Consider the following 14,386-nt stretch of genomic DNA (forward strand, 5'->3'; position numbering starts at 1 on the left):
GATTTGGCCAGCGGGGCTGCCAGCCACACGGTGCACCTTTCCGCGGGCGCCAAAACTCGGGCGGGAGCGCTCGCAAATACTGTTCGGTAAGCTTCACGCGATGCGCAGAACATAACAAAAAGCCTCGCTCTCATCGGTCCAGAGTGGCGCCTCAAAGTCGGGGTGTGGCTTTCGCGCTTTCCGCGGGCGCTGCATGATCAGTGGGGCCACGCAAGGCGCTGATCAGCACATCTTCAGCTCCAACTGGTCAAGTGGTTGACCGTCACCTCAGCCGCCCGCCACCGCCGGTGGCACCGCCCTGCGTTCCCTGTGGATGCAGTGCCCCATCATGCACCCCCTGTGTGGTCCATTGATGGCATGGATGGAGATCTGACCGCATGGTGCAGCTCTGTCCAGACGCGCAGAGCTCTTCCACCCTTGGGCAGCTCTGCCAAGTGTGCGTCTCGAGCGCTCGTGCAGGGTCTCATCTCAGTGCTCCGCGAGCAGCTTCATGCACGGGGGAGGCGGGGTGTATGCATGAAATGGACGACGTGGTCGATCCAGAACACGAGCATTCCTGGCCAGCTCGCATTGTCCAGCCAGGTGTGGTGGGGTTGTCCTGCCCATGTGCAGGGTACCTGCTGGCGGAGCGTGAAACCACTCGCCTTGCACCTCCTCGTCGATCTCTGCCCCTATCCATGTCATGTTTGGTGCCACCTGACCACAGAGGCCCAGTGTGGGGGCTTCCCGTCCACCCTGCCCTGCCCTGCGCGGCCCTCTGGCGCCTCCCTCTAGCCCACCATCTGCTTTAGATCACTGTTGGGTCACTCGCGGCCCTGCAGAGTGCGGCGCAGGAGTGCGCCGGGACGCGCCGCCGCCATGGCCTGGGGCCACGCCGCCTGGCTGGGCGCGGTGCTGCTGCTGGCGGCGTGCCTCCCCCTTCCGCTGGCACGATCGGCGGTGCTGGACGTCAATGCTCCGGACCTTGGTGGAGGCACCATCAACGTCTGCACTTCCGAGTACTCTCCCAGTGAGCGAGGCTGGCGGCACGGCGAGGCGGCCCCGCCACACCCTCGTCCCCTGCCCTTGTCCCCCCTCCATCCCCGCCAGCATCCTGTGCTGCTGCCTGCCCGCAGTCGTGTTCTGCCAGGGCCGCGACCCCGAGCAGTACAGCGGGTACGAGATCGAGGTGTTCCACCGCGTGCGGCGGCAGCTGGGGTGGGAGCAGGAGCGGGTGAACCTGACGTGCATGGCCTGGGAGGCGATGATGGCGTCGCTGGCCGCGGGGGACGGCGTGTGCGACCTGGCGGTGGCGGGGGTGGACATCGCCGAGGACTACATGCTGCAGGGAATCATCTTCACCTTCCCGACGCTCAGGTGGGCGCCGCCGCCCAGCCCGCGGCGCAGGCTGCTGGCTCTGTTGTCGAGGGAGGCAGGAGGGCGGGCCCACGCGTGGCCCCGCCCCAGGCCTTGCCCCACCCGTGTCGCCAATGCCGCACGCGTGCAGCACCGGCGGCTACCGCATCCTGGTGCCGGCCGAGGAGTCCAGCGTGGACACCTGGGCCTTCATGGACGCATTCTCCTGGGAGCTGTGGGTGGTGAGGCCTGGCACGCTTGTGGCACTCATCATACCAGCACGTGTACATCACAGCAGCATGTGTACATCAGGCCCTGCCCCCTGCCCGACCGGCCCCCGTGCCGTCCTCGCCATGCCCCGGCCCTCCACTCCACCTCCTGCCTGCCACCGTGCCGGTGCGCAGGCCATCATCTGCACCATGGTGGCCATGGGCTGCATCGTCTGGGCGGTGGAGCGGTGGGCCAACCTGCGGCGCCCGCCCCCAGGCGCGCCGCCGCCCCCCAGCCTGCAGAAGCAAGTGTGGACGGCGCTGGGACGGCCGATGCAGGTACATGCATGCGAGCGCGTGTGGGGTGGGCGGGTGCTTGTGCTTGCGTAGCTGCGCCGCCACCAGCCCATTCTCTGCCCTGCATCTTGCCCATACTGCCTCCCGCTCCGCACCACACCACGCAGACCACCGAAATGACCTCCCGCAACTTTGCCGGCAACCTGATCATCATGATCTTTGCCTTCATGATGCTGATCCTGGTGACCCTGTACACAGCCAACACAGCCGCCAACCTGACCGCCACGCGGCTCAGCACCAACATCCGAAGCGTGGAGGACCTGCCCGGCAAGCGGGTGGGCACGTGGTGAGCACCAGCGGGGGGCCTGGCTGCGCATCAGGCCATGCCGGGATCATCTGGCTGTCCCCTGGGCATCGAGGAGGGAGCATGGAGGATGTTGCCCGCCCGCCTGCCCCCTGCTGCCCCTGCGGCCTGCCCCCTGCCGCCCCTGCGGCCCATAGTACCCCGGGGCCGCCGGCATGCGTGTGCAGGGAGGATGATGTGTACATGAACGACCTGGAGAAGCGAGGCATCATCCCAAAGGCCTACCCCTGGGCAGACGCCCAGGATGAGCAGGCCATGTTTGACGCGGTCGCGGTGCGTGGCCTGGGCCGGGCTGGCGCAGCGTGTTGTGTGACGGCGGCGGGGGGGTGGGGCGGGGGGCTGGCCCGGGTGCGGGCGCTGGCGGCGCGCACTGTTGTGCGGCCTGGGGGCCCCGCCAGGCTGCGGCATGCGGTTGGGCCGGGGCCTGGCTGGCCGGCATGAAGGGGTCTCTGAGGGAGGGAGGGTGCGCCTGTGGCTGAACCCGGCCTGGGTGGCTTGGTTGCAGAACCGAGAGGTTGATGCCCTCGTCCTGGACTTGTATGTGCTTGACTGGAATGCCGCCTCGGTGAGTGGGCTGGAAGGCAGGAGGCGCGTGGCAGCCCCAGCCCTGCACCGATGCTGTGCGGCCGGCAGGCCAGGCGACGGTGCCTGCATGGGTGAGGGCTAGGCCAGGGGAGGGCGGGAGCTCCAGCAACGAGGCGCCCGGCTCCCGCCCCTGCCCACACAGGCCACCCGACCTGACCTGCCTGTGCCTTGCTGTGCTGTGCTGCGCTGCGCTGCGCTGTGCAGCGCTGCGATGTGCGCGTAGTGGGCAACGTGTGGGAGCAGTACGACCAGGCCGTGGCCTTCAGCTCCGCCTTTGACGTCGACTCGCCAGTAGTAAAGGATTACAACAAGGCGCTGGTGCAGCTCAAGCAGGCCGGTGAGCGGGGTGCGGGAGGAGGGGGAGGGAGGTGGCTGGTGGGGCGGTTGGCGCGGTTGGCCTGTGCTGGTTTGGAGCGAGGGGGCGGGCCGCTGCGTCGCATGTTGCCCTTCTGCAAAGCTGGCATTGAAACAGGGGTGTGGTGGTGGGAGCGTTGTGAGCGCTGCCCAGCAGGCAGCCACGCGGCACCCCACCCGCGCGCGCCGCCCTGCCCGCGCCTGCAGGCGACATGGAGGCGCTGGTGGACCAGTATGTGACGCCGCCCGAGGCCGCCTGCAAGTCGCGCGGCGTGTCGGAGTCCAGCAAGGTCACCTTCAAGGAGGTGGCTGGGCTGTGGATCCTGCTGGCCTGCAGCGTGGGCATGGCCCTGCTGCTGGTCATCGTCAGCCAGCTGGCGCTGCACAGCGCACGGCGCGTGGCCCGCACCCAGGCCTTCCAGTCCAGTGTGCGCCGCGTGCAGACCCTGCGAGGCACGCGCCAGGTCAGGGGCGGCGGCACGCTGCCGGGGCGGGCCGGCGCGGTCGGCAGCGGCGCCAAGGAGGCGCCGCAGGGCGGCGAGTGCCCGGCGGCGGATGTGGAGGGGCAGCGGATGGATAGCGCGCTGGGAGCGGCGGCGCCAGGTGGCGACCACCAGGCGGCACACACGCACAGGGTGAGCTGGGCCCTGCCCTCCACCTCCCCACCCGACTACCCGCCGGCACCAGCGTCGTACCCGCCGCCACCGCTGCAGCAGCAGCAGCCAGAGCGGCAGCAAGATGCAGCGCAGCTGTCGGCCAGGATGGATGAAGTGCTGGCGGCTGTGCAACACATGCAGCAGCTGCTGCAAGCGCGAGGGCCGCCCCCGCCCTGCTAGGCTGTCTGTGGCACACGCGTGACCCTCGTTTCCACTCAATCCACATCCATCTCCTCCCCTTGTGTATCATACTTCTGTGCAACCAACCACTGATAATCATCTGAATCTGATCCTGTATTAATTCACTTCCTGGCAATGCTCCCACTTTGGCAAGCAGCCATTGCAGAGGGCGGCCAAAAGGCGCTGCCACGCGGGCAGGCAAGCGAATGGGGCCGTACTGAACAGTAAATCAATGAGGGGAGCGAGGAGCTACAGCCGGGCAGGCAAGGCGGGGCGTGGTGGCAGGGGCATGGGCCTGCATGGGTGAAGGGCGCGGCCCCAGCCAGCTAGCCAATGATGCCGTCCCGTGGCGCTCACAGGAAGCCCATAGCCCGCTTGTAGCTCATCTCCTCCTTCCACGTCACCCTGTCCTCAATCCAGTTGCCGCTGCTGGTGCGCCGCGACAGGTCCTGCTTGCTCTTGCCTGCACGCGGGCGGGGAGGGCGCGGCGGCAGCACCGGGGTGGGTGGCGCGCGCGCGCTGTGGCTGGCACGTGTGCATGCTGTCTGCTGCCAGGCAGCAGCCAGCAGCGGCACGCACCGTTGGCAAACACCTCATCCAGGGAGCAGGTCTTCTGGTGCTGCTGGAATATTTCGTCGGGGTCCACGTACGTCTGCGGCGGCGTGAGGCGGCGGCAGAGCAGAGCGGCATGGGCCACAGCAGACAGGCTGGCGGGGACCCTGTGATGCGCATGCAGCCCCGCCTCCTTTGCTACCGAGGCTGACGCGACGGCCTGGAACAAAACAAAAAATAAATAAACCAACAACCATCCGCTCCTCCCGCCGCGCACCTGCGCCACCAGCTGCGCCCGCAGCTGGCTGCCGCGTGCCCACTCCGGCACCGGCTTCTTGGGCTGGTCGTCCTCGGAGTCGTGGTCGCTCCTGCGCAGGGAGAGCCGCCAGGGTTAACATCAAGCATGGGGTGAGGGGTGGCGATGCAAAGGGTGCCTCACCAGGGGCAGCGGCCATGCACCTGGCGGTGGCCAAACCAACAGCCGCCCGGCTGCCCGCCCCGGCACCCCAGAGCTCACTTGTAGGGCGAGATCTCGTACGTCTGCGGCCCGCCAGGCTCCTGGCTGCCCGCGCGAGCGGTGGTGGTGGCGGTGCTGGCAGCAGCAGGCGCGGCGGGCAGCGCAGCGGGCACGCCAAACTTGGGCCCCGCACCGGCGCCGGGCTGGCTGCCGCTGGGCCCCGCCGGCGGCTTGCCACTGCCCAGCGCCAGCGGCTTCAGCTCCAGGGGCTTGCTGCTGACAGAGTGGCCGGAGGCGTTGCCGCCGCCGCCGCCGCCGCCGCCGCCGCCGCCGCCGCCCTGCTGCTGCGCCGCCTGCTGGATGGCGGCCTCCTGGATGCGCTGCAGCCGCTGCTTGGCCTCCGCCAGCGTGGTGGGCACGCTGCTGTTCAGCGGCCGGTTCTCGCCCGCTGCCGAGGGGAGGGAACACCCCGATGCCGCCGCCGCTGCTGCCGCAGCGGCGAGCGCGGCAGGAGGCTTGGCGGCCGGCTTGGGAGCTGCGGCTGCGGCTGCTGCCGCGGCGGCTGCCTCCTCCTTGCGGCGCCGCATCTCCTCCATGCGCCGCTGCTTCTCCTCCCGCTCGCGCCGCTCAGCCTCCTGCTGCTCCTTCCTGCGGCAGCGGGCATAGTGGGGAAGGGCGTCAGCAGTGGTGTGCAGGGCCTGAACACGACGAGGCGAGCTTGCAGCACGGCGAAGCCCTAGCCAGTCCAGGGCGGGAGAGCAGCCAGGCCCGGCCAGGCTGCATACCTGCGCTGGGCCGCCTCCTGCTCCCGCTTCAGCCGCGCCTCCTCCTTGCGCTTGGCCTCCTCGGCCACTCGCCGCGCCTCGTCCTCCTGCTTAGCCTGCACACAGCGAGGCGGGTGGCAGGGCTGGGCGTGCGACTGGTAAGCTGCTCCCCGCAGCAGACAGGAAGCAACGCAGGCGCATGCCTCCGCATAGCTGCCATGGCTTAACTGCCTAGCAAGCTTAACTGCCTAGCAAGCGACAGACCACCTCCACTCTGGTGGATGGAAGCCTCACCTTGACGCGCTCCTGGCGCTGCCGCTCCACCTCCGCCTTCTGGCGCTGCCGCTCCGCCTGCCGCTCCGCCTCCTTGCGGCGCGCTGCATCGGCCGCCTCCAGCGCCTTGAGCTGCAGGGGTTGTTGGGCACAGGCAGGGTCAGAGCAACGACCGTCAGGGTGGGGGGGTGCGCCTCCGGCCACGCCACCAGCCCTCACCTTTTGCGGCGGCTTCCTGGCGCCGGCAGTGGGTGCGGGCGGCGCGGGCTTTGCCATGGGCAGGAAGGAGCGGATGGAGGCGACCAGGTTGGCTGTGATGCCGCCGCCTGCGCCGCTGGCTGCCGCAGCAGCAGCCGGCTGCGCGTCCTCTGCCCCGCTGCTCGCCGCTGCCGTGCCCTGCTCCTCCTCAGCCCCTGCAGTCCCCTCCTCCTCAACCTCCTCCTCCGCCGCACCCGTGGCTGCCTGCTGCTCTGCCATGCCGGCAGCGCCGCTGGGCCGGTCTGCCTCCTCCTCGACTGCTGGCAACGCTGCAGCTGCTGCCTTGTCGGCAGCAGCGCCCGCTGCTGCTGCTGCGTCCTCCTCGTCATCATGCTCATCTGGCACAGAGCCAGCTGTCTGGTAGCCGGCGGAAGAGGGGCGGGGCTGATGCTGCTGCCTCTCCTCGCCAACAGCGGCAGCCTCATCCGCACTACCCAGCGCAGCCTCTACAGCCGGTGACTCCTCTGGCACTGCTGCCGCAGGCACCGCCTCTGGCACCTCGGCATCTGCTGGGATGGGAGCGGCCGGCGATGCCTGCTCCGCCAGCTCCCCGCTGCCAACAACTCCTGCCTGTGCTGCCGCAGGTGATGCCTCCGGCTCAGGCCCAGGCGACGCGCCGTGCTCATCGGCAGCAGCTGCCGAATCTGCCTCAGCCACGTCTACCATGGCAGCATCTGAGCTCTCCTCTGCTGCTGGCACTGTAGCAGCCTGCTCCTCTGGCCGCGGCAGGCTGTCAGCAGCTGCATCGCCCATGCCTGCATCAGCAGTCGCCTCCTCAGCCATCGCTGGCGCAGAAGCAATCTCTGTGTCAGGCTCCTCAGCCCCGGCGGTGGAGGCTGCCTTGCCGGCCTTGCCGCCCCGCCGGCTGTGGGTAGAAGTCTGCAGGCCGTCGGAAGGCTGCGCGGAGGGCTCCGCCTCCTCATTTTTGCGCTTGCGCCCCGGTCCTGCCTTGCGTCCCCTGCCCCTCTTCGCAGCTGGCTGCTGCTGCTCTGCCTCCTGTGCTTGCTCCTGCCGCGCTGATGGCTCCTCGCTGACCGCTGGCTCTGGCTCCGCAGAGGCGGCAGTCGCCCGGGCTCCGCGGCGGCTGCGAGCGGCCCCAGCTGCTGCAGCTGGTGCCTCAGCCACATCCGCAGCTGGCATCTTGGGGCCGCGGCGGGTGCGGGTGCTGCGGCCACTTGCGGCGCCCTCTGCGGTCTCTAATGCAGCAGCAGCCTCAGATGGCTCCTCCGCTGGGGCCTCTGCCGGCTGCTTGCGGCGGGCGCGCGAGGTTCGAGCTGCTGCCGCGGCCGGCTGCTCCGGCGCAGGCTCTTCAGCGGCTGCCTCCTCCTGATGCTGCTTGCCCCGCCTGCCGCCACGGGCTGCTGGCTTGGCCTGCTGCTCCACAACCGCTTCTTGCTCTGCCTCTGCAAGCGCAGCACAGCAGACTGTCGGTTTGGCTCACGCTCAACCAGCATCCGCTTTGCAGTTTGCAGAAGCAACACATGCACTGAAAGCAGAGAACGCAGTGGCTGGTGCCTCTCTCACCTGCAGCCTCCTCAGCAGGCTGCTCCTCGGCTGACGCTTCCGGCTGCGGCTGCTTCTTGCCCCGCCTGCCACCCCGGGGCGCCGGCTTTGCGGGCTGCTTCTCCTCCGCAGGCTCCAGCTCTGCATCGGCACACAGGAGCAGTGCCACGATTAAAATACAGAAGGTCCAAGCTTCTGAGGAGCAGCATCCAGGAATGGCGGGGAGCAGGTTCCAACAGCCATGGTGGCTGCCTCACCTGTGGGCTCAGGTGCAGCCTGCTCCTCGGCAGGTGGCGCTCCCTCCTCCTGCTGCTGCTGCTTCCTGCCACGCCTGCCGCCGCGGGCTGCAGGCTTCTCCGGCTGCTCCTCTGCTGGGGCCACCACTTCCGGCTCTGCTTGATCAGCATGCTCGGCCGCGGGCTCCTCCAGCTGCTCCTCGGCGGCGGCTTTGCCCCGCCCCTTTCTGGCCCGTGTTGGTTCAGCCGGCTGCAAGCAGGGAGAGAAGAAAGCCGTGGAACATGGTGAGGGGCACCACGAGGGGATCGACAGACAGGGTTTGGGCGCAACAAGCGCAAGACACAGGCAGCGACAGCCCAGGCGGCGGCGGCGCGCACACCTGCTCCTCTGCCGCCGTGACCTTGGCAGCACCCCGCCCATTCAGCCGCTGCTTCTTTGAGGCGGGCGCCAGGGCGGCTATCTGCTGGGCCACCTCCTCCACTGCTGTTCTCAGCCATCCCCTGTGAGCCTCTGCCCGTGAATCGAGCTCCGCCAGTTTGTCATTGCCAAAGGCCCGCAGGCGCTCCAGAACCGTGTTCAGGGTGTTGCTCATCGCTTCAGACCTCAGCCGGGGTGGCAGGTGCCTGTGCTCGCCGGGAAAGCCGCAAACCGCCCGACTGTGTCAGGCTGCCTCCCGCTGCTGCTGCATGTCCGACTGAGAAGTGTCCGGCGCCCGCTGAGACCACAAGCTGGGTGGAGAATCAGCGCAGAGCGAAAGAAAAACTCAAAACAGCCCAGTACAGGCAGTACCGAAAGCCCACGCGAAGCGGCGCTCCTCCTGCGCAGGCAAGCCTGATGGGTGATCTTGATCGCGGTAATGCCCGATCGCCATAGCTGACGGTCGCCGCCGTCTTGGACTTGACCCTCGAGACTGCCCGAGACGGCGCACCGCTTCACCCCCTGACGCCATGGGGCGCCCCTGGCAGCGCCCTTTGCCGCTGCTCCTCCTTCCGGCGCTGCTGCTAAGCCCGGGCGCCTCGGCATGGGGAGGGTGGGCCCCTGCAGCGGCTGCCCCTAGGTTTGCGGTGGTGCCTGCGGCGCAGGCACGCGAGGGCCGAGGTGCGGGGCGCGGGTGATGCGGGCGTGGGAGCGGGTGGCAGGGCAGGAGCTGGGCAGGCACGGGGCCCCCGCTATGTGGCCCTGCCGCACTTCAAGACTCGCTCGCTCAACGTAGCTGACCACCATCCCCTGGTCGCCTGCAGGCCACCTGGACAGCCTGCAGCAGGGTGCTGGCACCGAGGGCTTCCTGGACCGCGTGCTGGGCACCAACTGCTTCTCGCAGGCGGTGGCACAGCTCACCGCCGACTGCCGGCGCATGGAGCAGGAGGCCAAGACGCGGCTGGCGCTCAGCCTCATGAACTGCCAGCTGCAGGTGCAGCAGGCGCAGACGTACCCCTGCCACCGCCGCCACACCATCAAGGAGTGCACCGAGGGGCTGTCCGACCGCGCACATGCACTCTTTGTGGAGTTCCTCACACACGCCGACAGGTACCTGTTGTGCATGCGATGGGAGGGCTGCGCTGCTGCTATCCCTGGCGCCTCTTGGCCGCGCCGCTCAAGTCTCACAAGGGGTAGTCGGCGTTCAGACCAACTCACACTGCCGGCATCCTGCTGCACCACGCTTCACCCCGCCGGCGTGCCGCTGTCCTCCCCGCAGCATGTGCCTGTACATCCAGAACCAGAACTTTGAGCGGTACACAGAAAACATGCTGGACAGGCTGGCGGAAGGGGCGGGGTACGCGCGGGACCAGCTGGCGCTGGTGGCGCGGACCACGGGGCAGCTGGGCAAGGACACGGCGGCCCTGCAGGCCAAGGCGGAGGCGGCGCTGGGTCTGCTGCACCAGCAGCAGGAGCTGGAAGAGGTGCAGCCACCTGGCCTGCCTGGCTGCCTGCCACTGCGCTGATGCCGCTCATGCTGCACCCGCAGATCGGGGCGCTGATCAGGGTGCCCCTCTGGCCCTGATCTCCAGCCCAGCTTCTGCTGGTCTCCACTCCCGAGCACCCGCCGGCTGCCGTCCACCTGCTGCAGGAGTCGCTGAGGATGGCGAGGGAGGCGCGGGCGGAGTCGGCGGCTTTCTTCCAGAGCCTGGACGCCAAGCAGCAGCGCAACCTGGACCTGCAGGCGCGCGCCCCGGCTCCCTGGCTCGCACCTCCTCGCGCTTGCCGCCGGCGCCACTGCCGTTGCCACTGCTTCTCGTCCTCTGCGACAAGTCTGCCGCTGAACGTAGCAGGCCGGCCTGCTTCCTCGCGCCTGCTGCCTCCCTGTTGCTGCGCAGGATGCGGCCATCAAGCGGCAGCAGGCGCTGGAGGTGGGGCAGGCGGCCACGCTGCGGCTGCTGGAGGAGGCGGAGGGGCACATGGGCGGCCTGTTTGAGCTGGTGGAGGGCCGCGCGGCGGACCTGGCGGCGGCGGCGGGGCGGCAGGCCGAGGCGCAGCGCCAGCTGGCGGGGGAGCTGGGCGGCCTGCTGGACAGCAGCCGCAGCATACGGTCGGCAGTGGATGTGGTCATCGGCTACCAGCAGCGCTCCGACTCCGTGCTCATGCGGCTGCTGGGACGGAGCTACCGGCTGGAGGATGCGGCCTTCTACGCCGCCGGCCTGCTGGCAGCCATGGCGGCGGGCACCAGCCCCGCCACCGCACGGGTGGGTCGCAGCCCGCGCCGGTGTGTGTCAGGCTGCCCGGCTTGGGCATGTGGCCTCGCCAGCTGGCTCTTGAGCCTCTCTGAAGCCTCCCTGCTGACCCCTGCCGCGCCTTGCGCAGGCCAAAGTGCCGGTGATGGCGGTGATGGGCGCGAGCCTGCTGGGTGAGCGCCTGCTGCTGGACCGCCTGCACCTCCTGCTGGACATTGACGAGGCGGGCGAGGTGGGCCGCCCACCCGCGCTGCTGGTAGCTGAGTGATTGCAGGGCCACAGCCTGTGCTCCTGGCTGCTTGCTGAGCCCAAAACGGCACCACTGACGCCCCACCACTTGCTGCTGGCTGCCCCGCTCTCTGTAGATTGTGATGAGCCTGCCCCTGCCGGCCTGGCTGTCGCGGCTGCCCAGCATGCCGGCCTCCCCACTGCGCCTCAACTTCAAGTGGACGGTGCGCTGGGCGGCAGTGGCGCTGGGCACGGTCATTCTGCTCTTCTGCCTGCTCTCTTACCGCGACTTTGAGCGGGAGAGCTACAGGTGCGAGCCTGGTGGGAGGGTGGGCAGCTTGGCGCAGCTGGAGCTTGGTGCAACTAACTCGCATGCCGAGGCAGGACAGTGGGTCAGTGCTCCCCCCACAAGTGCTTGTGGCTCGAAGCTCCGGCAGCCTCTGCCTGCCCCACCTGGGCGCAGGCTGCTGCGCCAGCTGGAGGAGGACCAGCGGCGGCGGCACAACGAGTTCCTGTCCCTGATCAGCAGGCAGAGGGTGGAGCTGGCGGCGATGCTGGGGAGTGCAGGCACGGGCGCGCCGCGCGGCAGCGGCAAGGCAGCCCCTGGCGGCAAGCAGCCTGCGGCAGTCGCTGCTGCCGTCCACGGGAGCCAGGGTCGAGGGGCTCTGCCATCGATGCTGGATGGAGGCGAGGCTGGTGGCGGCCAGCTGGTGCCATCTGCGGCTGGCAGGGCAGCCCCGGTTGCCCGCGGCTGGCTGGAGGCAGTGGCAGAGGCCAGTGATGATGATGATGGTGAGGAGGAGGAGCAGGCGCAGCAGGGCAGGGGGGGCTTTGGCTACGGCAAGGCCCAGCTGGCTTCCGTGGCCCCTGCAGCCTGGGGCGCGTCACCGGGCGCTGTGGCCACGCCCGCCGGCAAGGCTGGCACAAAGGCGGCGGCTGGTGGCCGCCCATACCAGCCACCCCCTGCACGCCAGGCAGCAGCCGTGCCGGCATCCCGCAAGCGGGGGCCCAGCGGCGATGTCGAGGCTGGTGCCGCGGCGGGCGGCGGCCCGGCCAAGCGCAGGGCAGCTGCTGGTCGGCGTGCCAGCCAGTCTGACGATGCTGTCGAGGCAATGGCGGTGGATGATGTGGGAGAGCGCAATCAGCCGGCGCCAAAGGGCGCTGCAGAGCGGCGGCAGGGGCGAGGCAGGCGGGCCCGCAGAGGCTCGGCAGACGTGGCGGCAACTGGCGGGAGCAGTGGAGCCGCGCCCCTGCGGCGGGTGCGGCGCAGCTGACCGAAAGCGGGCCAGTGGTTTCATTTTGCATGTCTGGAGGCATGCCTGTGTGTTGTGCTTGTTTCTCGCGTTAATTGGATTGCTGAAAACTGTGGGCGTCTGTCTCCGGCTGCGGGTTGGCGGCGCCAGGTGGCGGCCTGCTTGATCGACAGTCGGCATGTGAAGGCAGCCGGGCTGTTCCTCACATTGTTTCAGTCAAGTCACCTGCATTATCAGTGCTGCTAGGCCACTGGGAGCCAAGGTCGGGCCCACTCAAACCTGCCATGTCCACACCCTCTGTGATTGGACCTGGAGCGTTGGCTGTGGCCCTGCTTGAGCGGGGTACTGGCGTCTGAACCGCAAAGTGAGCTCAGCGCCACACATGACGTCCCTGCGAAAACCTTTCACCGCCTTCTGGGGCCTACCAACCCTGCCAGGCGCCACCCGAGTGCAGCGCACTGTATTTCGGGCAGCCAGGAAGCAGGCGGGCAAGGCTGCAGCCGCCCCAATGGCTTCCGCCCGCCGCCTCTGCCGCCGCCGCTGCCGCCAACACTGCCATCCTTCTCGACTGTGGCAGGGGCCTGAGGGCGGCCGCACGATGGCGGCCCCTGCTGGCGAGGTCACTGCGGCCCTGGATGCCGGGGAGTTTGTGGAGACGGTGGCGGAGCAGACCAGCAAAGACATCTTCTCCGTCTACGAGTGCCGCTCCGCGGCCGCGCGGCACGGCCACCCGCACCCCGGCGACATCGCCGAGCCCTCCAGCCTGTCGGCCATCCCGCTGCCGCCCTCGGACTACCCGCTGTGGGACGCGCTGGGCGGCGTGGCGGCCGCCGGCAAGCTGAGCTGCCTGCAGCTGGAGGGCGTGCTGTATGCGGTGAGCCTTGTCGGGTGCACGCCGCCTCGGAGCCTCGCTGGGCCGCCAGCAGGCGCCATCCCCACGGGAGCAGCCGACCGCTCGCCTTGCTGCCGCCACCTGCCTGCAGTGCACCAAGCACCTCACCTGGCTGCCCTCGGGAGAGCGCTGCGGCTTCTTCATCGGTGAGCTCCCGGGCTGGGCTGCCATGATGGCCCCACGGCCGGGTGGCGGAAGGCCTCGCCGCACCCTGCCTTGTGCGTTGGCCTGCTTCCCAGCCCAGCCACTCCGTCGCCTGCGTCCCGTCCTGCCCCACGGCGCACAGGGGATGGCGCGGGTGTGGGCAAGGGGCGGCAGATCGGCGGCATCATACTGGACAACTACGCCCGTGGCAGGCGCAAGTCGGTCTGGGTGTCCACCAGCACAGACCTGTATGCAGACGCCACCCGCGACCTGCGAGACCTGGGCTCACACATCCAGGCAAGGCATGGGGTGGCCGGCGACACGGCAGGCAGCCGAGCAGGCATGCAGCCGACAGGCAGCCAGGCAGGCAGCCGGCGGCGCCGCCTCGCCCGCCAGCCGGCTCGCCGACCGGTTCCTCTGGTTGCCCCTGCCTGCCCCGCCCGCAGGTCATCCAGAATGCGCAGGCGCTGGACAGGGCCAACAGCACTCCGCAGGAGGGCTGCCTGTTCCTGTGAGCCGTGCGCCGCCGCCGCCGCCATGCCCCGCTGCTGCTGTGTGTCTGCATGGGGCTGCCATGTGCTGGAACGCCAGAGCTGGGCGCACGCCCCGCCCTCGCGAGCTCATGGACACAGCCGGCACCACCCCGGGCTGCCGCCGCCGGCCTGCGCGTGCTCCTGCGTCGCCATCTGCCGCCCGCTGCCTCCCGCCCCGCCCCTTGCAGCACCTACTCCACCCTCATCAGCAACGTGAAGGGCAAGTCGCGGCTGCAGCAGGTGGTGGACTGGGTGGGGGGGGGCGCCTTTGATGGGCCCATCGTGCTGGATGAGTGCCACAAAGGTGGGGTGCCCGCCAGTCTCCCGCTCACTGCCGCTTGGGGCTCGGTGCTGGCATGGGGCCTGGGGCGGGCTCACACCGCGCCTGGGTGCCGCCAGCCCCCGCCTGCTCACGCCCCGCCCTGCTGCCTACCCTACCCCCCACCCGCCACCCCGCAGCCAAGAACCACGTCCCCGGCAAGGAGAAGCAGAGCACCCGGGTGTCCACCTGCGTGCTGGAGCTGCAGGCGATGCTGCCCCGCGCGCGCTTCGTCTACTGCTCCGCCACCGGCGTGTCGGGTGGGGGGCGGCAGCGGCGGCTGTATGCAGCAGCGGGATGGGTGCGCTGTGCGCGCTGCGTTCG

At 69.5% G+C, this 14,386-nt stretch overlaps 3 protein-coding genes across 3 annotated transcripts in view; 2 read left to right on the top strand and 1 right to left on the bottom strand.

Moving 5' to 3' along the window:
• Window positions 1-858: 858 nt before the first annotated feature.
• Window positions 859-3,980, top strand: CHLNCDRAFT_138045 (hypothetical protein; the record flags this gene model as incomplete). Its single annotated transcript, XM_005851210.1, has 9 exons — window positions 859-1,009; window positions 1,116-1,356; window positions 1,487-1,577; window positions 1,740-1,883; window positions 2,009-2,187; window positions 2,373-2,478; window positions 2,711-2,770; window positions 2,995-3,127; window positions 3,352-3,980. 9 exons carry the CDS (start codon window positions 859-861, stop codon window positions 3,978-3,980), a joined length of 1,734 nt encoding a protein of 577 aa, XP_005851272.1.
• Window positions 3,981-4,333: 353 nt separating this feature from the next.
• On the bottom strand, window positions 4,334-8,616 carry CHLNCDRAFT_138046 (hypothetical protein; the record flags this gene model as incomplete). The annotated part of the gene is made up of 10 exons (XM_005851501.1): window positions 4,334-4,443; window positions 4,560-4,632; window positions 4,810-4,900; window positions 5,050-5,637; window positions 5,775-5,869; window positions 6,048-6,158; window positions 6,246-7,687; window positions 7,809-7,928; window positions 8,045-8,273; window positions 8,404-8,616. The coding sequence occupies 10 exons, from the start codon at window positions 8,614-8,616 to the stop codon at window positions 4,334-4,336; spliced, it is 3,072 nt and encodes a 1,023-aa protein (XP_005851563.1).
• A 355-nt stretch (window positions 8,617-8,971) lies between these two features.
• The window catches only part of CHLNCDRAFT_56765 (hypothetical protein), a gene marked incomplete at both ends in the record, with an annotated part of 12,029 nt that continues 6,614 nt past the window's right edge, over window positions 8,972-14,386 (top strand). Inside the window, 14 exons of the mRNA XM_005851211.1 lie at window positions 8,972-9,122; window positions 9,266-9,551; window positions 9,721-9,925; window positions 10,093-10,287; window positions 10,340-10,705; window positions 10,824-10,925; window positions 11,059-11,231; window positions 11,385-12,180; window positions 12,752-13,048; window positions 13,158-13,212; window positions 13,353-13,519; window positions 13,657-13,721; window positions 13,932-14,047; window positions 14,203-14,322. Of these exons, the coding sequence (XP_005851273.1) occupies window positions 8,972-9,122; window positions 9,266-9,551; window positions 9,721-9,925; window positions 10,093-10,287; window positions 10,340-10,705; window positions 10,824-10,925; window positions 11,059-11,231; window positions 11,385-12,180; window positions 12,752-13,048; window positions 13,158-13,212; window positions 13,353-13,519; window positions 13,657-13,721; window positions 13,932-14,047; window positions 14,203-14,322 (3,094 nt within the window). The remainder of the gene's footprint in view (window positions 9,123-9,265; window positions 9,552-9,720; window positions 9,926-10,092; window positions 10,288-10,339; window positions 10,706-10,823; window positions 10,926-11,058; window positions 11,232-11,384; window positions 12,181-12,751; window positions 13,049-13,157; window positions 13,213-13,352; window positions 13,520-13,656; window positions 13,722-13,931; window positions 14,048-14,202; window positions 14,323-14,386) is intronic.

Source organism: Chlorella variabilis, assembly GCF_000147415.1.
Source record: "Chlorella variabilis unplaced genomic scaffold CHLNCscaffold_2, whole genome shotgun sequence".
Lineage (NCBI taxonomy): Eukaryota > Viridiplantae > Chlorophyta > Trebouxiophyceae > Chlorellales > Chlorellaceae > Chlorella > Chlorella variabilis.